The sequence below is a fragment of the Hyperolius riggenbachi genome, chromosome 8, assembly GCF_040937935.1.
Source record: "Hyperolius riggenbachi isolate aHypRig1 chromosome 8, aHypRig1.pri, whole genome shotgun sequence".
Classification (NCBI taxonomy): Eukaryota; Metazoa; Chordata; class Amphibia; order Anura; family Hyperoliidae; genus Hyperolius; species Hyperolius riggenbachi.
In genome coordinates, this window is record NC_090653.1 from 224,175,715 (window position 1) to 224,203,151 (window position 27,437).

Genomic DNA, 27,437 nt, shown 5'->3' on the forward strand with positions numbered 1-27,437 from the left:
GGGGGGGGGGGGGAATACTATGGATTCAACTTCATTTGCTCAACTCTTCCCACATACATCTTAGTAATCCAGTCCAGGTTTGCCTTATCACCTATGGTTTTCCTACTGGTGGTAAGGGATGGTCAGTGAGATGCAAATAATTCTGAATTGAGGAAGGATTATGCAGCTTGAGAGTAGACCAATCAATTTTCATCTTGCCAATGTTTGATTGTTGTTCTTGCATCAGCTCGGAATTCTCAGTGGCTGCTAACTCTTCCCCCTCCCTCACCGATATCCATGCTGCCAAATCCTATATTACCCCTTGGGCAATGCTATAGCTGCAGTTAACCTTGTAAACTGGAGAGCTTTCTGACTAACCCAGCTAGCGGGATACATACAGCATTACCCATGCTGTTTAAGAATTGGCCCTTCATGCAGTGACAATCTAGAATGCATACGTAGCTGTAAAATGGTCCTATATCATAAGGTGTACTGCGCAATAATCTGGACTTAATCAGGATAGGCAATACTTTGAGGCACCTAAAAATAATAAAAAGGTTAGGTCCAGATTGAAAATGGATGGCAATGGTTGTTTACCTCCAGTAAAGGAACTGACAATTATCAGTAGAACAGTTTATTACACATCAAGTAGACAGTGAGCTAAAATCAGATTTGATCAGGGCAGTGATAGTGTCAATGTAGTGGTTGAAAGTCAACATTTGCCATCTCCTTTGAAGCTGGATTTAGCATTATTTTGGGCACCTTCTAGTATCCCAGTATTGCAGATTTGTCTGGAGGTCTTATTTTAATACTCATTAGAGTGTTATTCTCCCCTCCCCTAGAGATGGTAAGCTATTGGCACAGGCCTCCCTTCCCTGGTGTATTCTACATGATTGTGTGCACCTTTCCTATGACCACCGCTCGTACTTGTATCATTGCAACTACCTAACCACCCCAAAATCGCGTGATCATGTATTTTGTACTCCGTTTGCCTTGTATATTTTTGTCCTATGTTGTATAAGCTTGTTACGTCTGTCATCCTTTGTGCCATTATATGTAATTATTGTCTATAAATACATAATAATTATAATAATGGAGCGGTGACCGCACCTAAAGAAGGTACAGCAACCCAAGTGGGGACAATGTTTCCCCAGGTGCACTTTTGGTGGTGAATGACTAGCAACCTGGGTTTGTGAGTCCTCCCTCCTTCCTTTTATATACTCAATTTTCCTTGTGTTCTAAATATGAAGCCATATTGAGTCCTCCGTGTTCTTTTCGTGGAAAGTTACTAAAATTCAAAACCTCTCAGGACATCAAGGTGGGGGCAACTGTTACATGGTACTAGATGGAATACTTTAAACAGAAAATAAAGAGATCAGGATATATATTTTCCCCAAAATTAAATGATTTACATCTCAAGTACTAGAACTGTCAGAATAATGTACCTTGTGTTCAGTTTTCATATGTGGAATTCCTAGTGGGGGTGATGTTATCTCCACAGGATATTTGCTTTGCCAGTGATTTCAGTACAGTTTCATGTTTTTTTGCCAAAATAATGTAAGGTCTTATTTATGACTTATCCAAAGCTGAGTTTTAAAGTAGGCTTTGTACATAGTTATTAACCCTAAGGGTGCATACACATCCAATTTTGATTGGCCAATCACTGAACAATTTTACCACTTCCGAGTTGTATGATAACCGACACATTTTGAGTACTTAGAACAGATTGTGTAGGTAAGCTGTTATACTACATGGAAGTGATAAAATTGGCCAATCTTTGGCTAATCAAAATAAGATGTGTGTCCACCAGATCACCCCCAAATATCCAACAGATTGCCCACTTCACAAAGAGACTTTCTCATCTCTGGACCTTGTATCCAGACCCACAGACGACATATCAAACTGACAAAAACTGAGTTTACTTTTAACAGACACCGTTTGCTAATTTTACAAATAACACTTCTTTCTTCTTTCTGTTGTCTCTTAGGAAATCCATCACAATGGTGGGTGTTCAGGAACTGGAGGTACAAGCAACTGCCATACAACAGCAACCTCTTGTTCAACCTGCAGAAGCAAACGGCCACCAATATGAGTGTCATGAGTGTGGAAAAGTGTTCAAATGGTCTTCTAGACTTATTCACCACCAAAGAACACATACCGGGGAGCGACCGTACAAGTGCTCAGAGTGTCCAAAGGCTTTCAAAGGCTCCTCAGCTCTTCTTTACCACCAGAGAAGCCATACAGGAGAACGGCCTTACAAGTGTGGAGACTGCGGTAAAGCATTCAAACGCTCTTCTCTCTTGCAGATCCACCAGAGCGTCCACACGGGGTTTCGTTCCTTTAAATGTAGTGTCTGCGGAATGGCCTTCAAATGGTCCTCCCATTACCAATACCATATGAGACAACATACTGGGGAGCGGCCATACAAGTGCAACATCTGTGACAAAGCCTTTAAGAACTCATCTAGCTTGCGTCGCCATAGAAATATCCACACAGGGGAAAGGCCCTATGTTTGTACAGTGTGCGGCAAAGCATTTACGCAGTCTACCAACCTAAAACAGCACGAGCGGATCCATACCGGGGAACGACCTTATAAGTGCAATGAATGTGGCAAGTCCTTCACTCACTCCTCCAACCTTCAGCTTCACCAGCGTACGCATACTGGTGTGCCTACTCACAAATGTGACTTGTGTGGCAAGGCGTTTATATCGGACATTTTTCTGCAGAAGCACCTACAGTCTCACACGTTAGAACAGACATTCGTACAGACAGACGCGGAAGTGTTCCTAACAACTGCTAGTGATATGGAGACAGTGGAGATGCTCTACAAGTGTGGCACATGTGACATGACGCTCAAGAGCGAGGAGCTGCTCCTTGAGCACCAGCAGAGCCATGTAGAAGAGCAGAATTATTCTTGCACATCCTGCGATAAGACTTTTAAAAATGCCTCTGGGTTGTCACGACATCAATATACACATTCTAATGAAAGGCCTTATAAATGCTCTATTTGCGAGAAGACCTTTGTGCAGCTCTCCAATCTCTTGATGCACCAGAGAACCCACACAGAAGAGCAACAGCTCATCCAAACAGAGGCAGAAGTGACATGCCCACAGACCATTGAGATCATTCCACCCTTTACCACCACAACCACTGCTGAGACTGTTGATCGTCCATATAAATGTACAGACTGCAATAAAGCCTTCAAAGGCTCCTCAGGTCTTCGCTACCACATGAGAGACCATACTGGAGAGCGACCTTACAAATGTTCAGAGTGTGGGAAAGCTTTCAAGCGCTCTTCCCTTTTGTCCATACACCAGCGGGTACACACAGGTGTCAGAGCATTCAAGTGTCCCGAGTGTGGCCTGACATTTAAGTGGTCCTCACATTATCAGTACCATTTACGCCTTCATACAGGAGAAAGGCCTTATAGCTGTACAGAGTGTGGCAAGTCCTTCAAAAACACATCTTGCTTGCGACGACACAAGCAGCTTCATACTGGGGAGCGTCCATTTGCGTGTGTTATGTGTGGCAAGACCTTCACTCAGACATCTAACCTGCGCCAACACGAGAGGACTCACACAGGAGAAAAACCATACAAATGTGAAAAATGCGATAAAACATTTACTCATTCATCAAATTTACAGTTACATCAGCGCACACACTCCAGCGACAGACCCTATAGATGCACAATTTGCGGTAAAGGTTTTGTCATGTCTTCCTACCTTCAGAGACATTTGCGTACCCATTCAGTAAGCAGTGGTGGAGATAACCACATGGCCAATCAGACCTCACAACCTGCACAAAATGGGCAAGTAGTACCTGCTACTCAGAAGGTGCAGATTCTGCCAGAGTTACCAGCCACATTAAATGTTGAAGTATGCAATCAACCCAATACTTTGAATTCCCAGACTTTTTTCTTAGTACAGATACCACAACAGAACACACCGAAGCTTATATTCTTGCCTTCACCTCAAATATTGCAACCTCAGCTAAAGGTTCCTGTGGTGCCCACTAATTCCAACCTGGTTACGATACAGAACAATGCAATTCAAAGAGTTCAACAGTCTAAAGCTCCAAGAAAGAAGTCCAAGTTGAAAACTTCTAGTACTGCCAGTAACTTTACTAATCCCAACAAAAACATTCTAATTATGCCTAACACAAGCCAAACAACTTCCACTTTGCAACCTGTGCAAATACAGACTATACAGGGCTATCCTCGGACTCAGACGCTACCTGTAGGTCAAAATATTATTCTCTTACAAAACGTGGCAGATCAGAACCCTCTGCAGTTACCGACAATGCAAATCGGTGCCATTCCTGCTCCTCAAAAAACTGCAAACATACAGTTTCAGCAGTTGCCCAGTACACAAGATATTACCATTCAGAGCTTGCCTAGAACTCAAGAAACCTCAAACCTTTGCGTCAAAACACAAAACATGCCCAGTATGCAAACTGTCTCAAGCCCTCAGAATGTTTCTAATGTTCATATTCATCAAGACCTATCAAATGTTCACCTTCAGACAGGCCCCAGTACAGCGCACCTTTCAGATATTAACATACAATCACTTCCAGAACAACAGAGTGTTTCCAGTTTACAAGATAGTCAAAACTTGATTGTTGTACAGAATTCTCCAGGAGAGGAGCTCTTGAGTTCTACTGAGAATGTTGAAAGTTTGCAATCCATGGAGGAAGTTCAGGATGTCCACTTTGAAACCCTTCAGACAGAAGAGGGTTTACAGAATGTCCTTGTTCTGCAGAACGCTGATGGTGAGCAGACACGGTTGTGTGTACAAGGAATGGGAAATATACAGGGCATACAAGATGTCTCAAATGTGCAACTTCAAGCCATGTCCAGTATACAAGAGCCCACCACTTCTTCTCCAGAATGTCAAAAAGTGTTTATTATCCAAAGTTCTCAAGGAGAACAGACCCTTCAAGTTGTGGACAACTTTCAAAATGATCAGAATCTGCATGTTGTAGAAAATATACAAGGACTGCAGACTGATCATAACCAGCTTCAGGTACTACCAAGCATTCAGAGCCACAACACCATGCAACTTCCTCAAAACGTGCAGTTGAGGACCATACAAAACAGTCAGGGCTTGCAAACTTTACAAAAGGTTCAGGGTATTCAAAATATTCAGACAGTTGGTGCTGGGAACCAGAACATACAGACAATCCAGCTAGTCCAAAAGAATTCTGTTCAGGGTTTACAGCATGTATTGCCATTTATCCAGATTGTCCAAGGTGCACCAAAAGTACAGCTTGTCCATACATTTTAGTTTTTTTTGATGCCACAGTAGTGCCTCTACATGTTTGCTTTGATGAAAACCTTATATCTGGTACAGATGTGTCGAAGGTTGACTATCTCTGCTACTGTATCTCTACATTATAAATTATCCATTGCTTTCATCCAAGCACTCAAAATTTTTTAGAGAGAACCTGTGGTTTCTAAAAAGTTATATATTTACATTTGTATATAATATATATATACATTTTAAAGTTGGTACCTAAGCTAGCTTAATTGTTTGTGCTCCTTCGGCTGTCTCTATAGCCTCTGCAGTGAGGTATTCAATCTGTCCACTTCCTGATTGTGCACAGGGTGCCATGTCTCCACATTAGATGCACAGTAATGCCCAGTTCCCGATAAACTTATTGCCTGGCATAGTCACATGAGGCCTCCAGACTTGGACATAGTCCCATAGTTGTCTCCAGGCCTGGACATTATCACATAGAGAGCTCCAAGCCTGGGCATAGTCACAAGGAGGGCTCCTGGCCTGGACATGGTTCCATAGAGAGCTCTTGACTTGGACGTAGTCCAATAGAGTGCTCCAAATCTGGACATGGTCTCATAGGTGTCAAAGCCTGGTCATAGTCAGAGGGCACCAGGCCTCGACCTAGTCACATTCAGGGCATTGGGCCTGTACATAATTTCATAAAGAGCATGCTTATTCAAATCCTGTCTTTGAAATGTCTGAAATCTCCATTGCAAATCACGAGTGTCAGTGCCAGCTGTAATGTGTGTAGAGTAGATTAATAACTTTTATTAGCCACAGGTTTTCTAACAATACCATAAGTAAAACAGACTTCAAAACTCACAATGCAGAATTTGTATCAAATATTTTTACGTAGTACCACCCAGTGCAGTTTAGGAACTGTCCATGTTTCCCTTTAAAATTGCCATTTGCTGCTTAGCTGTAGTGCCGATCTTGTGGCTGTGGCCCTGTTGTGGAACAAGCATGCCGCCAAGAGAGGTGCAGAAAGTAGCAGGTGGACCAGCAGCATTTTGTAAATGGAAGTCGGCAATGGCTGGCATCATATTCCTCACTTCTGGTGCCACAATAGCAGAAATGTTGACACTTTGCTGCACCTAGTCATTTATATAATAATTTCTCAGAAATGCAGCTCCTTCTCTTCTATTTTCTCAACTTCTCTCTCCCCAATACCTTTTCAATACAATGGCCTCAATTCACTAAGATCATGCTGGAGATAATAAGGCAAGAGAAAACTTACCTCCACACAGTGAGAGAGTTATCTTATCTCTTCATTCCTTAAGTTACCTCCTCTGTAGTTAATATACCTCCTCTGTAGTTAATATACCTCCTCTGTAGTTAATTTACCTCCTCTGTAGTTTTTTTCACACGCAGTTAATAAACAGCCAGTCTTTAACTGTGGAGTTATTTTAAGGATTGAAGAGTTAACTTAAAGACAGAAGAGTTAACTTTAGGTTTGCTTGAGGTAAAATGTTTCCTGAATACGACATGCCTCATCACCATGGTGACCACTCTAGAAATGTTATTAAAGACAGGAGATAAGCTTAGTGAATTGAGGCCATTGGCCTCAATTCACTAAGATCATGCTGGAGATAATAAGGCAAGAGAAAACTTACCTCCACATAAGAGAGTTATCTTATCTCTTCATTCCTTAAGTTACCTCCTCTGTAGTTATTTTACCTCCTCTGTAGTTATTTTACCTCCTCTGTAGTTAATTTTAATTAAAGAGTTAACTTAAAGACAGAAGAGTTAACTAGGTTTGCCTGAGGTAAAATGTTTCCTGAATACTGCATGCCTTATCACCATGGTAACAACTCTAGAAGAGTTATTAAAGACAGGAGATAAGCTTAGTGAATTGAGGCCATTGTAAGTATACAAATATTCTCAAACACAATAAAAAAAAAGTAATGTCAAAATGTATTTGACACAACATATTCTCTCATTGTCCAAAATTGAAAACATTTCTGAGGGTTTCTTTAGACACCAAGGGTTGAATTTATAAGGTTTGAGAATAGTGTTCAAATTCAGTATAGCCAATTCAAAACACCCGATTACTCCTGTCTGCCCCTGTTCAGCACCCAACAAGCGGGACAGGGTCAGGAGGAGTTCACTGGCTAACGGGTCACATTGCGTGTCATGTTAGTCCAATACTTCCTCTTTCTAGTTTGGGAGGAGGAAGCATCGGAGTCACAGAAAACGCAACAAGATTCGCTAGCCAGTAACCTTGTCCACAGGCCTTAAACCAGCCCTTCTCAACTTTTTTACCCTGTAGGAACCTTGCAAATAACTTTTGGATCTTAAAGTGGATCCAAGATAAACTTTTACTCTTTGCATAATTGTGTTTCTTTCATATAGTTTATAGGGCATTCCTCAAGCCAAATACTTTTTTTTTGTTTTAATACTCTAATTCCCTATAAACTAAACAAGCCTCGCCCACAACTTTTCAGAGAGCCTTGGCACTGTAGCAAGGGCTTATGGGAGATCAGTCTGGGCAGGAGGAGGAGGAGGAGGTTACTAGCCAGAGATTTCAGAGGCAAACGGGAGTAGGGAGGAGGAGAGCATAGTGAATTTGTCACAGGCAGAGAGCTGGAGATGCTATCAGCTTTGCCTGTGTTTAATGTTTACAAACATGGCTGCTGTCATTGTATCACAGGAAGAAATAATCTTATTCTGTTGAAGCTGTTTGCAGCTAGATTTGCTGTGTAAACTATATAAACTTTAGATAAGATTTATAGACAAGTTACTTGTTATAGTTAGTGTTTCATCTCTGATCCACTTTAACCACTTCAGCCTGCAGTGTCGAAAATCATATGCATCCGAGCAACATTCACCAATACCTTTATCGCTACTTATCACAATTACTTGATCTATATCTTGTTTTTTCCGCCACTAATTAGGCTTTCTTTGGGTAGTACATTTTGCTAAGAATTATTTTTTTCTAAATCCATTTAACAGGAAGATTAAGAAAGAAATGGAAAAAAAATCATTATTTCTCAGTTTTTGGCCATTTTAGTTTAAAATTAATACATGCTACCATAATTAAAACTCATGTATTTTATTTGTCCCAGTTATTACACCGTTTAAATTATGTCCCTATCACAATTTATGGTGCCGATATGTTATTTAGAAATAAAGGGGCATTTTTTCAATTTGCGTCCATCACTACTTACAAGCTTATAATTTTTAAAAAATATAATAAGATACTCTCTTGACATGTATATTTAAAAAGTTCAGGCCCTTAGGTAACTATTTATGTTGGTTTTTTTTGTTTGTTTGTTTTTTTAGTAAAAAAATGTATTTGGGTAATTCTTGGTGTGGGAGGGAAACGGATAATTTTAAAGGTAAAATAATGTAATGTAAAAAATGTATGTGGGTGTAGTTTACTATTTGGCCACAAGATGGTCAAAGTCCTAGAGCGTACGATCACGCTACCAGGAACTACAAGGAGTCTGTGAAACTTTTTTTTTTTTTTTTTTTTTTTTTTTTCAGAAAGCGTCGTTTTTTCTGCAGGGGACTTAGATCAGTGAATGGGAATTACATTCCCATTCACTGATCAGGGTGGTAACGGCAGTGATATACTTAAGTGGTTAAGGAACCCCTGCAAACAATTTTTTTGATATTGAGGAACCCCTGCATTTATTTTGCAGGAGGCGTCGGCCTTTAAAAGTAGGTGAGGCTGATTATTTCACTACCTCCATTACATTGCCACACGTACTGTCTCCTTATCCTAGTGCTTTTTATTGTGCTCATTATTATTCTGCCCCCCAATTTAGTGCTTCTTTTTACAGTACCCTCTATTATAATGTGCCCCCCCCTCCCCCCCCCCACACACACACACACAATGGGGAACCCTGGTTGAGAAAGCCTGCCTTAAACAGATGCGCAGGTCAAATGTTCTGAGTTAAGTCTGACTTCACTGGCTGGATGCTTGTTACAGGCAACCAACTCAAATACTTCTGAAGTCTAAAAGGTCTCCATGACAGCCAGGCGCTATGATTTATCTCTTAAAGTAATAAAGATGGCAGCTTCTACATGCTTTTAAGTTATATGAAGGAAGTTAATCTGTGCTAGTTTATCATTAAGACTGACCCCCATCCAGGGCCATATGATGGTGTGGATGGTGATCTGTGAGGCTAAGGTAGATATACTCACTATAGAGGACGGCGTCATTGAATTCCTACTGTTCTGATCACTTGCAGTTGCACATTCTCTTGTGTATAAACTGGACCTACAGAAAATTTCCAGAAGCATAGTGGGTTGCCATGACTACAGATGTTCAGAACCTAGAAGTTGGTGAGTATAACTATCTTGCACTCCCTCCCCCCCTCCCCCCCCCCAAAACCTCCCAACCACTCCAACGTATAGAACTTGGTGTGGTTCTCCTTTGATGTATGAAGTATAATCTGTCATATGGCTGTCGTGCTTTGCAGAATTCTGCTGGACACTACTGTGACACTTTGAGTATTTAATCAAACATTTAAGCACTTTTTTGGGGAGGAGAAGCGATGGTCCATGTCCTCCTGCGTACGCTGGCACCCTGTAGTATCACACACGTATGCACCTTGCAGTTAACATGGCAAAAATCCTTTTTTTTTATTTATTTTTTGTTTCATGTAAAGCTACCAGAGTGGTAGCTACATGAAACACCACTAGAGGGGGCATGTGTCCCTCTAGTGCGATCGTCGCCAGCATCAATAGCAAACAGGGGAACGCGTATATAACGCACTCCCCTGTTTGGCTTCTCCTGTCGCCATGGCGACGATCGGAATGACGTCAGCCGACGTCCTGACGTCAGACGCCTCCGATCCAGCCCATAGCGCTGCCCGGAACTCATTGGTCCGGGCAGCGCAGGACTCTGGCAGGGGGGTGGGCCTCTTGCGCCGCTGCGTGCGGGCGATTGCCGCAGAGTGGCGGCGATCAAGCTGTACGCGAGGCTAGCAAAGTGCTAGCTGCGCGTACAGCATTTTAAATGGAGCAAATCGCCCCACCAGGGGCTGAGATATCTTCCTGCGCGGCATAGCCCGAGCTCAACTCGGGCTTACCGCCAGGAAGGTTAAGGAATATTGCTTGCACTGACATACAGATGTCTGGAAGATTTCAGGTCTGATAGGAGTTTCCCAATGGGGAAAGTGACAAATCTATGCACTTTTGATACAGCATGTTTGAGACTCAGAAGCTGAGGTATACTTTTTAGAATGGACATGGGACCCGTCAATAGTGTAAGCAGCCATCTTGCTTGCTAAACCAAATTTCAGAAAGGTTTTATAGGAGAACCCCCCACCCCCCCATACCCCCCTCCCCCCCCCCAATTAAGGTTCGCTTTTAGGAGCCATTACTCAAGCTGTCTATCTCTCCATTTATCTCTCTGGCTTGCTCCCAAGACATGATGAGCCTGGCAGCAGACGGGAAAGAGAGTTTGATGGATATTAGAGTTGGTGTACTTCTTATAATGGTCTAAAAATTTTAAAATGTTTTAAGTGAAACCCAGATTATTAATGCAGATGTTAGCCCAGTTTAATAATACTGCCATGTCTCCTCCAAAGTATACAGGATTTGTCAGGAGTGGACAAAATTAATATGACTGCTATGATTACAGTGGTTGATGTGGCCATCAGATAGATCTCTGAGATTATCTTATTAGAGAGCGATCTATCTGATCAAATCCCTTCACACACTATACACAGATTTTCAATAGATTATAGCATGAAAAAGAGGAGGCACGTACTCCTGATACTACAGTATTAGCAACACTAGTGCATTTCCTGGTTCAGCAAAAATAATTTTATCATACAGCTTTTGCTGAAGCACCAGAGCCTTTTTTTCTGAAATTGAGCTGTGATCACTGTTATAGGCTCACAGTGATCCCAAGGTCCGGAGCAAATGAAATAATCTGACATGCGCACATAGCTCAGCTTTCACTATGACAACTGAGCAAGCAGGGCAGTGTGGCACTAGAGTGACGTGAACGGCGGTATTGATGGGAATGTGGGCTGCAGCGGTTGTGAATTCTACGTCCTGTCACAGGCACGCGCAGGACGTAGATTTCAACTACATCGGTGTGGAAAGGGTTAAATAGTTTCCCGTTTATTTCTGTTCTAATGTGCATTGTATATCATCAGAGTTGGTTAGAATAATGGGCAGATAAATCAAAAACCAGTGCAAGCAGAGCTGGAGTCTACCAGTTAGAAAATATAGCAGATTTCTACTTTAAGTATTCTGACATTAGTTGCACCAACAAAATGCAAAAACGTTTTGTCTCTACACTGCCTGAATTTATTGGTTCAAAAAATCCACTAAAAACCCACTTCAGCTATCTTACCCTTCTAAAATCATTTCACACTAACGATGCACAATGCAGGAGCTACCAACAAAGCAGATGCAAAAGCTAAACAATGTCGGTGGAGTTACAAGTACAAACTTCTGCTTTTTTTTTTATAATTGGTTGAGGGTTTGTACTATCTTTTAGTGGTCACTTGTGGATAGTTTGTGTACAGCTGCTCCCAAACGTTTATAGTGGTTCAGTTATTTGCTATTGGGTAGTGCACCCTCCGTTACTCTATGGCTATCCTTATGTACTTTCTACAATTCCTTTCTGGATCATGTGTGCAATAATGCACAAATGACAGCACTTCTTCATACTATGAAAATAGCATGCACTGTTCTCCCCAGAAATTTTTCCTGCCAGGTGGAATGAAAAAGTAAGGGGCAAGATGGGGGAAGGTAGGACCAGTGAAACACTGCTTAGGAGGGAAGGTGAGCTGATGACAGCCGGGTGGTCACCAAAATTAGCAGGATGGAGCACCCGGCTAAAAGAGCCTGGGGAGAACACTGCCATGCAGTATGTGCATTAAAGTGAACCTTAACTGTATAAAAAATAAAAGTTTAACTTATCTGGGGCTTCTATCAGCTCCCTGCAGCCACCCTGTGCCCGCGCCAAGATAAACCGACCCTTCGGTCCCCCGCAGCGCCCTACTTCCTTTTTGATGTATGGCCCTGATCTGCGGGACTCCTAATCACACTCCCATGGACAGGGGAGCTCTGTGCATGCACAGTACGAAAAAAAAGCCTCTGCTGCGGATGCACCGAATGCTCGCTTAGAATGGAAAATGATAGAGGATGCGCATGCACAGTGGCCCGTCAACTCGAGGGCCGCTGCTGGGGACTGGAGAGACAATTAGTGACAGAGCGGGCACACGGTGGCTGCAAGGGGCTGGTAGAAGCCCCAGGTTAGTTAAACCCATTTTTTTTTTCTACAGTTAAGGTTCCGCCCACATTGTAGTGCGGGTTATGCAATAGTGTGAACTGAGTATTAGCCTTCAAATGCCCCCAGTGTTGACTATGCCTCCTATTTAGCATTTATCAGTCTTTACCTATACACCCATGGGTTTAGCTAGCAAAATGGCTGCCTGCACAATGGGATCCATGTCTACAAGCTCATAAACCGCTTCTGCAATCTTGCCTTTTGCCAGGGTTTGCCAAGGTCTCTACACCTGTACATTTATTTGGATATAACCTTTCGGATTCCATCATTTTGCATCTTCACGAATCAATTTTTTCCCCCAAACAATGTGGAGTGTTATACCTCTGATCACAGAGGCCTACAGAAGCAATGTCAGTAGAACAATGCCTTTTCTTGACACGTTTGTATTTTTATTTAACAGTGTACTAATAATAATATGTAAAAAAAAAATGGTCGAATTGATGTTATGTAATATTGCCATGCACATAGTAATATGTTTTGCTTAGTTACTGTTATTAAAATATTTAAAAAGTTGGTTTATTTTTTTAAGATCATGTTTATTAATAACTATAAAAAAACAGCTTCTTGTGAGAGTCAGCAGGTCCTTTTCCCACCTGCATGGGCACCTCCCAGATGAAATCTGTTGCATGTAAAGGAAACCTGAGATCAGTAATAAGAAATGTATTATACTAACCCGGGGCTTCCTCCAGCTCCATTTACACAACTGTATCCCTTACCGTCTTCCCGTTCGGCCGCAATCAGCCCCGGTAACTGGCTCGGTCGCACCACTCTGGCTCTCCTGCGCATGCGTGGCCGTCCGCATGTGCAGAAGAGCCTGACGGGCGCGGCTGAGCCACTTACCGGGACTGATAGATGCTGAATGGAGCCATACGTGAGGGCGACGAGGGACGCAGCGATGCTCATTGGGCTGGAGGAAGCCCCGGGTTAGTATATCTTTCTTATTACTGATGTCAGGTGCACTTTAACATCTGGCAATTGCTGCCTGCTTAGCTGTGCTACTGCCAGCCTGATATGTATGCAGACGCTTATTCACATTGGCAGTGGCTGACAGTGCAGTTAAAGGACAACTAGTGGGAAATATTGTAAAATTTAAAATATAAATAAAATGTACTTTTCTCCCAGAGTAAAATGCACCATAGATTATTTTTTCTATGATGCTACACCTTCAGTAGGTAGTGAAAATGTAATAGATCTGATAGGTTTTAGGCTAGTCCATCTCCTTAGTTATGTGTTTATTTACAAAAGCATTTACTGAACAGCAGTTGGTCAGTCCAGCTGCCAGAATAGTGTGGAAGCGAGTAGGGATGTTGGCTGGCATCTTTGTGTAGATCCCAGGGCAGTTGAGGAGTCAGAGCAATTTTGAGTACTCTTAGTTAGTGGTTTCATAAATTGAGCGGTCAGATGATTTTTGTATCTACTCCCTAGCCCTGCAAGGGCTGTAGAGCTGGAGTTGGAGCTATTTTGGGGGTACCTGGAGTCGGTGGTTTCCTAAACTGAGGAGTCAACGTTTGAGTTGGAAGATTTTTGTACCGACTCCAAAGCCCTGTCTAGATCCTTTCCAGGAAATACTTTTGTAATGAATACAGGTAATACTGAGAGTCCCCTATGAAGAGATCTAGTCTAAAACCTGTCAGATCTGTCAGCTTTTTACTACCTGCTGTAAATGACAGCAACATAATAAAAAGTAACTTATACTGCTTTTAACTCAGAGAAATGTTCATTTTATATATTTGTAATTTTACATTTTACAATTTTTCACAATAGTGATTCTTATATCCACTGTCAATCATGTGAGCAAACTAGGCTTTGGGGGTGTTTCTCAAACATCAAGAAAGTCAAATCGGTCCAGACAACTCTGCCTGACTGGTGTAATATTTCTCACATTTCTGATAAAATTACTATAATTACAGACTGAAAATGGAGATTCTTAAAAAGCCCACATTCATGACAGAATCTTCCTTAACCACTTCAGTACCAGCAGTCTCTGGCCCCTTAACCATTTCAGCCCGTGGGTATTTTTCACCTTATGGACGAGAGTAATTTTCCCCTTTCAGCGCTCCTCCTTTCATTCCCCAATAACTTTATCACTACTTATCACAAAGAAATTATACCTTGTTTTTTCCACCACCCGAGATCAGTAATAAGAAATGTATTATACTAACCCGGGGCTTCCTCCAGCTCCATGAGCACAACTGCGTCCCTTACTGTCTTCCCGTTCGGTCGCAATCAGCCCCGGTAACTGGCTTGGTTGCACCATTCTGGGAGAAAATACTTAGAAGGGAGAAAATACTTAGAGTTCGTGGAAATATGTCCTTCTGGGAAAACTCATAAAGTTCTTGGTTTCAGTTCAGTAGCAAAGTCCAAACAAGCCAGATGCCAGCATGTCCTCAAGCTGGCAAGGATGTAATCCGGATAATGTTTCAAAATGGAGGACATTCATTTTGGGTCCTCTGCCATTCTTATACTCTTGATTCAGTAGGAGGGAGTGAGGGCGGGAACCGCACACACCCTTAGAACATGAGATGAGTCCTCCCCCTTCCCCTGGGGACCAAAAATCATATCTAACCATATATGGGCTCTATCTCACAGAACCGTACAGGTCAGGGCAGATTTACTAACATTTTCAGGTCTGTCCCCGATTTACCCAGCACCCTAAAAACAAACATGAGGGGTAGGACCCCGGTGGTATCATCAGGGCACTTTCGAACTGCCTAACTAGAAGCCCTTTCCTCAGAATGTTCTGAAACTTTCTCAGTACCAGCGCCAGGCAGAGCCCAGCCTGCTCTGTGAGTTTGGAGGGCCTGGCAACACAGGAAATATGACACATAGCAGTTTATGGAATATTATATACATCTAGGAGTTACAGCAGGTCAGTTCTAGGTGAAAGCTCTTTGAAGCTAGGACAGCAGGCTACGTGTCGGCTTCCCTGCTGTGATCGGGGCCGGGGAGTCTCACTCTCCCTCCTCTAAATTGGTTCTGTCAGGCTACTTATCTGACTTCATCTGATGTATGGGCCCTTAGCACAGCTGGGTGCCTGGGACACTCTGCTGAAGGTTTCCTGCCATTTGGTGAAAGGGAAAAAAAACTGTCTTTTAAAAGAAGGAATGTCATTCTGTGCGCTGCAATGACTGCTCAAATCTAACCAGGAAGCGATCAGAAAATGGACTGTGCGAATCTTCCCGATTCGCCTGTGTTTCTCACGGCTGTTCCGTGACAAGGTGTATTTTACTATTTGGCCACAAGATGTCCCCGCTGACCAAAATTCTATGTAGCGTACAATTACGCTCCATAGGATACAATGTATTGTTACATTGTAACTAGGGGAAGTGACGTAGGCTTCCATCAGAAGCCTCCGATCACAGTGGCGGCTGGAAGATTATGAATGGAAACATTGTTTCCATTCATAAATTTAACGATCGGCGGCGGAAATCAGCGGCAGGAGCGCGGCGGCTCTATGTAAAGAGTAAACGCTGTTTTTGAACAAAAATTGTTTATTCTCGGCGGACATGCTTGGAATGACACAGGTTTTTTTTTTGCCCCTGCAGCCGCACGATCGCGGGCATCTGCCTGCAGGATCGCCTGCAGACCCCCCAAACTGCAGGGTCGTGACTAGCGCGTCCCTGCAGCTCTAGCTGCTGCCGCTGCGGACTTGAAGCTCACGTCCGCGCGGCTTAAATGGTTAAGGACCACAGACTGCTGGTAAAAAACTGGGCTTACCGACGACACGTCACACGGATCCACTGATCATGCCGCTCTCCCGTTGCTGAAGCACACTCACCCTGCTGTTGCTATAACAGCAGAGCTCTGTGAGCACTGGTCAGTAGCCGATTTCATTGGCTCCTGACCCTGTGATCAATGTGAGTCAGTGAGATTGTCTGGCCAGGTCCGCATTCTCTGTTCCCCCTCCTCCCCTCCCCCACAAGCTTCCGTTCCTCTAATTCAGAGGACACGGATCTGGCCTGCATACCATTGCAGACGTGTGTGTGCTATTTAAAGAGGAACTCCATTAAAAATAACAATGAAAAAATGCTTAGTGTGTACAATAATTATGTATAAATGATTTAGTCAGTGTTTGCCCATTGTAAAATGATTTACATTCTGACATTTATCACATGGCAACATTTTTACTGCTGGCAGGTGATGTCAGTGGAAGGAGATGCTGCTTGCTTTTTAGGCAGTTGGAAACTGCTGTTATTTCCCACAATGCAACAAGGCTTCCACAGTGTGATGTCAGAACCCTGGTGCTCACATGACACTGGAAGGGGTTTCACCACAATATCAACCATCCAGCGCCCCCTGATAATCTGTTTGAGAAAAGGAAACAGTTTTTCATGGGGGGTATCAGCTACTGATTGGGATGAAGTTCAATTCTTGGTTACGGTTTCTCTTTAAGTCAGCCTCCCTGCTGACACATCTCAGCCAAGCAGGACAGTAGTGATTGGGTCCTGATTGCTAGGTTGATGGTTCCAGAATGAGGTTTACACAGACACATCGGTCAGCTACAGTCAAGCAACTACTGTTTCTCTGATAGGGCCAGGAGGGGTGAAGGAATGGCACAGGATGGTGCAGCTTCCAGGGAGCAGGGTATGGAGGGTAACTACAGTATCTGCTCATTTATAACTGTAATTTTGGCCCCGTTCACACTGCACGCGTTTCTAGCCGCGTTTTGGAAATGCGTGCAGGTGGCCGACACGCACAACATCAGACATTGCATAGAGTGCAATGTCTGATGTTCACACTGCATGCGTTCCGGACCTGTGCGGTCCGGAAACGCATGCTGCACGCATTTTTTGTAAAAACGCATGGCTGTCCCATTCACTTTTCAGTGATGGGATCAGCCACGCAACGCATACGAACGCAGATGGCGTGCGTTCGTACGCATTGCGGTCCGCATGCGCTGCGGTCTGCGTTCTGCAGTCTGAACGGGGCCTTAGAGATCTGGTGTACTGGATCTTTAAATGATGTTGGGGAAGCTGCACACACACTAGAGCATGACTGAGATGGCACCAAATGTTAGCCTTGGCCAAGTTCCTTCTGGCTTTTGTACCAGACTTAAAGTGATCCCGAACCAAAGCTCAGGATCAAAATCAGATAGCTCAGGATCCTGAGGCTTCCCTTCCTGATCCCAAGCCCCCAGTTGCTGAGCACGGCCCCCCTCCACATCGGGGCTGTGCAGCGCTTCCTCCAGAAGCATGGCTGCGTGAGTCCGCCCATGCGCAGTACCACGGAGCCTCCAGCCTACTGTGCATGCGCGGGTGGCCTGGGTCGGCTAATGCGTGGCCATGCTGGAGGAAGAAGAGCTGTGTGGCCCCGAGGTGATTAGCGACGATGCATTGTCGCTAATCCTCTGGAGGCCACCCTCAGCGACGCGGGACATCAGAGCAGGGATGGAAGCCTCAATAGGATCCTGAGGCTTCTCTCTAGGTAAGTATCTGATTTTGATCCCGAGCTTCGGCTTAGGTACTCTGTAAAGTACATTCAAGGCTCGTGTGTACCACACGGGCTTGTGGTCCTCTGTATACAGTCTAGATTCAGCCACCTGGGCTGAGCTGTACCTGCAGGGTTGGAATGGGCACAGTCACTGTTCTGGTAGCTGCCCGCATGCTGAAGGATCGTAACAGGAGAATAATTGGATACAATGCCATACAGGGGGGACATGACTATACTTGTGTATTGGGTGGACGCATATGTAATCTTTATATTTTCGTGTTTAGAAGTTGAGAGGAAAGAGATTTTTTTACTTGATTTTTGAGTATACCGTATGTTGTACATTTTTCTTTTCATGCTGGTTTCTAGGAACCGCCAGAACATCTCTAACCAGGCTCAATGCGGTTCACAGCCAGAAGAGTTTAAAGTATTAAAATCTTTATTTTATTACATGAATGCATGATTATATGCGTACTATGCACAGTTCATTGTTTTGATAAAGAATGATGGCAATCTCAGGTTTAGTGCAATAGCTGAAGTGATGCCCAGCTGTGCAAAAATTATATAATTCAATGCAAGCCAAAGCCATAAGTGTGAAGGATAATTGTTTTTTATTTGAGAACATAAATAGCTTTTACATTTTTCTGCTTTAAAAACATATTGCAGCTATGAATGATTTTGCTCCCCCAGAGTTTTGAGGATCCCCTGGTTGTCTTGTTTGCATGTGCTTTAGATAGTAAGCATGCAGGTGCAAGCTTCCTGTGGCGTCTTGTAATTTACTGTATGTTTTTGTCAGACATGCTCTATTAGCCACTGTCACACTTACGTTGTTTACCTCTCCAGTATTTCTTACTTTCTTGCTTGGTACCGCTACACCGAAAATTCCCTTATCTAAATAAAGAATATTTAAATATTTGATATTGATTGTATATGCCCATTTTGAATTTCGTAACAGTCAAACATCTTTTTAAAAGGCAAATGTTTACCGCGGTATTACGCCACCACTCCTTTTTAGTTTCAGAGGGTTTTTTTGTTTGTTTTTTTACAGTATTTAGGCATCGGACCAATTTAACCACTTCGCCATGGTTTTTCTCTTATGGACTACAGAAATTTCACATTTCAGTGCTCCTCCCATTCATTCGCCAATAAGTGTATCACTATTTATCACTTCAAAATGTTCAATATATAGTTTTTTGTTTTGGTTTTTACACCAATGAGGCTTTCTTTTTACATGGTACATTTGGTTAACAATTTATTTAATATGCATTTAGCAGGAATAAGAATGCATTGAAAAAAATCATTATAAAAAAAATGTGGGACTGTACATAAAACCCACGTATTTTTTTGCCCATTTGTCTCTGTTATTACAACATTTAAATTATGTCCCTAGTACAACGTATGGCAACAATATTTTATTTGGAAATAAAGGTGTATTTTATTTTTTGCTTTTTCACTGTACCTGATCAATAAATACAAGCATTTATTTGAAAAAATAACAGTAACATACCCTCATGGCATACGTATATAAATCGGAAAATTGTATACTTACCTTCCGTAATTTTCCTTTCCTGGATCAAACGATGGCGGCATACCTATGGGTATAGGCTCCGCCCCCGAACCCTGATAGGACAGCTCACTAATAAAACTTTAGAACCAACCCCCTCCAGCCATTCTGGTGAAAATCAGTCCTCGAATGGACAAGAGGGAGGGATTCGTATGCCGCCATCGTTTGATCCAGGAAAGGAAAATTACGGAAGGTAAGTATACAATTTTCCGATTTCCTGGACCAAACATGGCGGCATACCTATGGGATATAACAAATCACACAAGAGGGAGGGACTTCTGCAAAATACAAAATTTATTTACACTGCAAGAACTGCTCTCCCAAAATCAACTGTAGTTAGAGAAGCAGGATCAACATGATAATGATTTATGAAAGTATGTACAGATGACCAACTGGCCACTTACAAATCGATTCAACCGATACTTTAGAAAAACACGCCCAGGAGGCTGACATGCCCCTGGTCGAATGTGCATGTATTTCAGTAGGCACTGGTAAACCCTTCAAGGTATAACATTTTTTAATGATCTTAACCAACCAGGAGGAAATGGTTCTTGCCGATACTTCCCTACCTTTCCTAGGACCCTGATAATTTATAAACAGGCGATCTGAATTCCGGAAAGATGCAGAGGCATTCAGGAAGGTCTTGATAGATTGCCCTACGTCCAGAGGGTGACATATTCCTTCCGAAAGGAAATTAGGCAAGACCAACTCCTGATTGACATGAAATGAGGAAGACACTTTGGGAACAAACTGCAGCACCGGTCTAATGACCACTCTGTCTGGGAAAAACTCTAATAAGTTGCTTGAACATCCCAAAGCTTGTAGATCTGAGACCCTCTTTCCAGAAGCTATTACTGTCAGGAAGACTGTTTTTAATAGCAGGTTTTCCAAAGAGACATTCTCCAACGGATAAAACAGAGGTGATGAGAGAACCTCCAGCACTAAAGACAGGTCCCATTTGGGGAAGAGCGGCTTCCTTGGGGGCCTCATTTTGAATACTGCCTGAATGAACTGTATTACCAAAGAATGCGTTGCCCAACGATTTCCTGTCAGAGCTGATAGTGCTGACACCTGGACTTTTATAGCTGATACACTTAGTCCCTTTTCCACTCCTGATTGCAGGAAGTCTAATATGTGCTGCACTTCTGGGGATAAAAAGCTAAATCCTTTTTCAAAGGCAAATGCTGCGAATCTTTCCCAGATCCTATAATAGGTCGAGTTGGTTGAAGCCTTCCTTGCCTTCAAGAGTGTGTCTGTCGACCACTCCACTAGAGCAGCCTAAGTCTAAAAACCTTTGCCTTTCAGCTTCCATGCTGTTAAACTCAGTTTGTCTACTCCCGGATGGAGTAGATTCCCCTGCGATAAGAGGTTGTGAGATGTTGGTAGTGCCATCGGTTCCTCCACACTCATCAATACCGCCAGAGCAAACCATGGTCTCCTCGGCCAATATGGCAGAATAGCGATGATCATGCAAGATTCCTTGTAAAGCCTCTGGAGAAACCTGGGAATTAGGGGAAAAGGTGGAAATGCATAACCCAGGGTGAAGTTCCAGCTCTGAACCAGACAATCTATTCCCACTGCAGCTGCATGATGCCGGCGTGAGAAGAACTTCTCCACTTTCCTGTTCTGGAACGACGCCCATAGGTCTATTTGAGGCTCGCCCCACTTCTTGGTTATCTGAAGGAACACCTTCTTGTTTAAAGACCATTTGTGGGGGTCCACGAAACGTCTGCTTAGGCGATCCGCTAAGACATTCTTCTCCCCTGGAAGATCAGATGCAGAGAAGTTGGCCAGATTTTTCTGTGCCCATATCATCAGCCGCTCCGTTTCCCTCAGCAGGGAAAAACTTCTTGTTCCCCCCTGCCTTCTGATGTGCGCTACTGCCGTTATATTGTCTATTTGCAATAACACCGATTTTCCGTAGATCAGATGCCGAAAGGCTTTTAACGCCAGGAAAGCCGCTCTGAGTTCCAGGAGATTGGAAGGTACCCCTATTTGTCTTGAATTCCATCTGCTCTGACACTGGAATTCTCCACAATGGGCTCCCCAACCGTCTAAACTTGCATCGGTCGTGACCACTACTGGAACTTCCGGCTGTATCTGAAGACTGTTTCTCAGATTCCCTTTTCTGGTCCACCACAAAAGTGACCTCTTTATCTGCGATGGCAGCCTGAACTGCTGGAGAAGAGACACCTTGTTCCAACTTTTTAGAAAGAAGCACTGGAACTCCCTCAAATGCCAATGAGCCCACTTTACCATTGGGATCGTGGAGGATAGTGTTCCCAACAGACTCAAGCATTCTCTTGCCGACAGGTGGGATGCAGACAATGCTCTGTATACCTTCTGTTCAGGGCCGGATTTCTGGCAAGGCCACATAGGCCATGGCCTAGGGCACCAAAAATTTGGGGGCGGCTCAGTGAGGGGAAGTAAAGCTGTTCTATGCAGCCATCCCTATCTACAAGGACAGCTTTAACCTTTAAACTCTGTCCTGTACTTGTGTTGTCCCTGCAAGACCTGTAAGCTCTATCCTGCAGTTATACTTCAGCCTAACTCTCATGGTGACTCAATGGGTCCATCATTAACGAGATGGCAAACATAAAAGTTCTTAAGGAAAACATAACTTATAATCTCTACGCGTATTACTGAAATGGTTATTGTCTGTGACTTCCAATGATGGAAAGTAAGTAGAATTCTCGGGCACATAGAGATAACAACCATACGTATAGTTGGCCTTGGGCGGTAAAAAGTACAAATCCGGCCCTGTTTCTGTTGTATCAATGACAGCTTCTGGTCTGGCAGACACACTTGGTTCCTGAGGGTTAGGAATCTTTCCCCCAGAAATACCATGTCCTGCGAGGGTATGAGCTGACTTTTCCTGAAGTTGATTACCCATCCAAGGTATTGTAGGAATTCCAGCAGCCGTTTCTGATGTAGAACCAATCTCTCCTTGTTCTGGTGTAACAACAGGATATCGTCCAGATAGTGGTATACTTGTAAGCCCTGGATTCTCATCCATGCTATTGCGGGTAGGAGAACCTTTGTGAAGGTCCTTGGAGCTGTTGACAACCCGAAAGGCAGACATCTGAACTGGTAATGTTTTCCTTTTACACAGAATCTGAGGAACCTTTGGTAATCTTCTCTTATAGGTATGTGCAGGTAGGCATCTGAGAGGTCTATAGTGGACATCCAGTCGCCTATGGCCACCATTGGTATAATAGACTGGAGAGATTCCATTTTGAAGTGCCTGGTCTTTATATAATTGTTCAGAAATTTTAAGTCTAGGACTGGCCTCCATCCTCCTGACGCCTTTGGAACCAGAAAAAGAGGTGAGTAAATTCCAGCGAAGTGTTCCCTGTCTGGAACTGGAATAATTGCCTGCTCCTTCCTTAGAGACTGAACATACTCCATTAGAGAAGACGACTTGTTTCTTCCTGGAGGCATTCTTGTGGCCACAAACCTGTTCTGTGGAGGCCTTCTGCTGAATTTCCAGAAGTGTCCCCTCCTTAGTGTCCTTATTACCCAAGGGTCCTTGATATTTTCCACCCAAGACCTCCAGAAGAGCTGAAGCCTGGCCCCCACTAGATGATCCTGAGTGGGCGTCCCATCAAAACCGCTTCTGGCCTTGCTGGGAATCGGAAGAGACTTTGGACTTGTTCCCCTTCAGGAAGGAAGACAGGGTACCCTTCCAGTTCCTTCCAAACTGCCTCCCTGGCTTATAAGATCTTGCTTGTTGGTATCTGTTAGAAAAGCTTCTTCTGGAAGACGGTTGTCTAGGTCTTTGCCTTTTATCCTGTGGGATTAGACCCGATTTTCCTCCTGTCACCTTAGAAATAGCCGAGTCCATCTGAGGTCCAAAGAGATGAGTTCCATCAAATGGAATCTTGCACCAATTTGATTTAGACGCTGGATCAGCCGCCCATGGTTTCAACCATAAAGCTCTCTTAGTAGTTATGTTCCACAGCATTGCTCTAGCAGATGATCTAATAACATCAATAGCAGCCTCTCCCATAAAGTCTCCAGATAACTTTAACTCGTCTAGGGCTTTAATTATCTCCTGTTTGTCTGTGCCGTTGTTCAGGGCCGTCTCAATGTTCTCTACCCACACTTTCGTGGCTTTCGCTAGAGAAGTCAACGCCACCGCAGGCCTACAGGCTGCTCCTGCCGCCAGAAAGGCCTTCTTGATGTCTACGTCCATCTTTCTCTCTAGTGGATCCTTGAAGGCTATGGCGTTCTCTAATGGCAGAGTCACATGCTTTGCTAGGCGTGCAACAGACGCATCTACTATGGGAGCTGAATCGAATAACTTCAAGTCTTCCTGCCCCAACGGATACAGCTTTGAAAACCTATTGTTTAAGGAAGGTTTCTGCTCCACCTTGCTCCACTCGTTCAACACCACATCTTTTATGACCTTCATTAAAGGGAAAACTTGCGGCTTCTGATCCAAGTGCGGATAATATTTATCCGGTTCTTGCGAAGCGCCGTCTTCGTACTGCCAGTCTATCGCCGATTTTATGGCTGTAAGAAATGCTGGAACAAGAGAGAAATCAAAGCCAATAGGAGGTGCATCTGCCTGGGGAGTTACATCGGCTGCCGGAACCTGAGCAGCTGCAGAACAACCTGGAAGCTGAGAGGCCATATTCTGAAAGGTTTCCTGAACCGCCTGCTGGATAAAAGCTAGCACTTGCTGGTTATCAGACTCCTTTTCCCGGCCTAGTTCCAGAAAACATGCCTCACAGACCTTCTTATCTGGTAATGCTGGTTTTGTACACGACCAACATTCAGTTTGCCCAGGCCTTTGAAACGGAGTAACTCCGTCCGACTCAGGAGACATAGTCCATACCCTGCGAGGCCCTCTTGGGGACCTATAACCATAATAGTCCCTCTGAGGATCATGTCTATATGTATAATAAGACGGTGAACATCTCCTCTTGTCCTGTCTGTGTGCAAATCTGGACCTGGACCTTCTAGACTGACGTCTGGGAGATCGTCTCTTTGACTCCCCATAACGCCTCCTGGGACTCCTGCTACGGGATCGACTTCTATCATGATAATCCCTTGAGGATCTCCTCCGAGATGCAGACTTGTCTCCTCTCTCATAGGAGTCTCTCCTCTTAGATGCCGACTTATCCCTTCTCTCTTTTGATCTTGGGCGGGCATTCGATTTGATAAAGGAGGACCGTTGCTCCTGAATCTGAGCACTTCCTCCTTCCCCCGGACTGTGGAGACATAAGAGTAAAATATGTTCCACTCACTCAAAAAAATATCCGATACAGTCGGGCGGAAAAACAGCACTCTTTTAAAGACCAGGGGAACCCTGTGCAGGGGAACCAATACACCCTAGGTGAGGAGAACAGAGAAAGCTGCCTTTAGCAACTTGTTTACCTGTGTTCAACCACCTCCTCCTCTATCTCCACCACTTGCCCACTAGCTTCCATCTCTTTTTAAGAGAAATAAGCATAGGTATATTAGCATGCACAAAGCATATTGCCATCTTCATCTAACTTTCATAGGACATGGATACATTAGCATTCTCATGGTGCCATCTCATACCTGGTTCCCGAAGAGGATTCCCCCGTCCAATGTCCACCTGTTTCCACGCCAACACGAGATGCTCGGCTGCAAACGAGTGGTCCCAGCGCACAGAACGCTACCCACCGCTGCACATACCGGCAATGGAGTCCACCAGCGCTCCTTTAGCTTCCGGGTGACATCACGATGCCGAATGCGTCCTCCCCGGCCAATCAGTGCTGTCGCCCGAACTCTCGCGAGACGCGAGATCTTCTCTTCCTGCTTCCTCCCTTCGTCAATACACCCTATGTGCGCCTGTGACTGGAGGTAGCGGCGGCAATGGCGGCAGCGGCGGCAATGGCGGCAGCGGCGGCGTGACTCCCAGGAGAGAGCCTCCAGCTATGTGTGGGGAGAGAGGGTGCTCCTATGTCCTATTTAAGGACTTTGAGCTGCATATGTGGGAGAGGCTGAACCTGCAACACCCCTGCACAGGTACTTTTTAAGGCTATACCTAAGGGGGGAAAGAAAGAAAAAATATTAAATGAAAAAGAAAAAATAACTAGTGAACATGTCCGTTCGAGGACAGAAAAAAAAGAATGGCTGGAGGGGGTTGGTTCTAAAGTTTTATTAGTGAGCTGTCCTATCAGGGTTCGGGGGCGGAGCCTATACCCATAGGTATGCCGCCATGTTTGGTCAAGGAAAAAGCATTCCCCTATCTGTCCTGTAACTGCCAGTCACGGGGCACAGGCCGTGCATCAAAAGCCAGAGCCAAGTATCTACACCTCTGGAACAGGAATAGTTCTCCTGCAAGGCATAGATATACTGGTTAATGAACACGTTCCTTAAGTAGTAACCCGCACAGGATTTTTGCCATATGAAAGATTCACTTGTGTAAATATGTGTAAATATATTATTTGCAAGTCTGTCAAGCATATAGGCAAAACATACAGCTCTCTGTAAACACTGGGGACCTGAGCAGACCAATAGTTGTAGTTCTAAAAGTGAAATGTTTCCCTATTTTTGCCTGATACAAGGGCCACTTTTTTTCCTGAGTTTTCTCCTTGGTGATTGTCACAGGAGCCCTAGTGGCTGACCGCACTTAGCCTTCTAAACGGTGCCAGCGCACGGATCGTGCGAACTCTGGTCGCAGTCAATGCGCAGGAACCGTTAAGAATTAGCCGCAGACAACTCAGAAGGGAGCCTGGGAGACACGGGTAATTACAACGTACACACGATTCCACGGTATCTGCCACCACCACTGGTATGGGCCAGTGGACCCGATTTACTGACTGACTAGTCCTGCGAATAAAACGGTTAAACACACGGTATTCTGTCTAGCCAACAACAAACAAACAGTAGCGTATCTTCAGAGACCCGGGATCAGTTCTGTGTGTGCTGATAAGCAGGGTAACGGAACAGTGAATGACTTGGAGGAAGTCTTTTATTCACAGCAATATAAATAATTAATATATACAGACAATTATTAAAATCAACAATTATTAAAACAGTAATAGCCAGTTTAAAAAATAAAAGAAGGGAGAAAAATACTTAGTTCCTGGAAAGATGTCCTTTTTGTGGGAAAAATCAGAGTTCTGGGTTTCAATCAAAGTTCAGAGTTCAGACCAGGTGGATGCCAGCATATCCTCAAGCTGGCACCGATGAGTTCAAGATGTTTTCAGGGTGGAGGACACTGAGTTTGGCTCCTCTGCCATTCTTATGCCCCTGATTCAGTAGGAGGGAGTGAGGGCGGGCCCACACACCCCCTTAGAACATGAGATGAGTCCTCCCCTTGTCCTGGGGGACCAGAAATCATGCCTTAACCATATATGGGCTCTATCTCACAGAACCGTACAGGTCAGGGCAGATTTACTAATATTTTCAGGTCTGCCTCGATGTACCCAGCAGCCTGATACCAAACATGAGGGGTGGGACCCCTGTGGTATCATTAGGGCACTGTTGAACTGCCTAACGGGCAGTCTTTACCTCAGAAGGTTCTGAAGTGTTCTCAGAACCAACGCCAGACCGGGCCCTACATGCTCTGTTAGTTTGGAGGGTCTGCCAGCCTGGCAACACAGAAAATATGATACATATAGCCGTTTATGGAATATGATCTACATTTGGGATTGATAGCAGGTCATTCCCAGGCAAAGGCTCTTTGAAGTTTGGGCAGCTAGCTAGGTGTCAGCTCCCCTGCTGGGAGGGAGCCGGAGGGTCTGGCTTTTCTCCCAACTAGATTGCTTCTGTCATGGTCTATACCTGATGGATGGGCCATCAGCACAGCTTGAAGCCAGGGACTCTCTGGGCCCAGGCTCATTAGCATATCAAAAGAGCCATCCTACAGTTTGGCTGATGGGAAAGTTCTCTCTGCTGGGAAAAGACGCCAGCTGCCCCTACACACTCAACCCAGATTGTATCGATTTGAAGC

The 27,437-nt window shown here is 44.1% G+C and overlaps 1 protein-coding gene across 4 annotated transcripts in view; it reads left to right on the top strand.

Moving 5' to 3' along the window:
- The window catches only part of LOC137527598 (zinc finger protein 628-like), a 43,112-nt gene that overhangs the window by 5,299 nt on the left and 10,376 nt on the right, over nt 1-27,437 (top strand). For 2 of the 4 annotated variants that reach the window (XM_068248215.1, XM_068248213.1), the window contains one exon: nt 1,967-4,746. In XM_068248215.1, the coding sequence (XP_068104316.1) occupies nt 1,980-4,746 (2,767 nt within the window). In that variant the 5' untranslated portion in view covers nt 1,967-1,979. Of the gene's footprint in view, nt 1-1,966; nt 5,001-9,451; nt 13,027-27,437 lie in introns of those variants that run through there. The other 2 variants (XM_068248217.1, XM_068248216.1) reach the window with 2 other exon arrangements.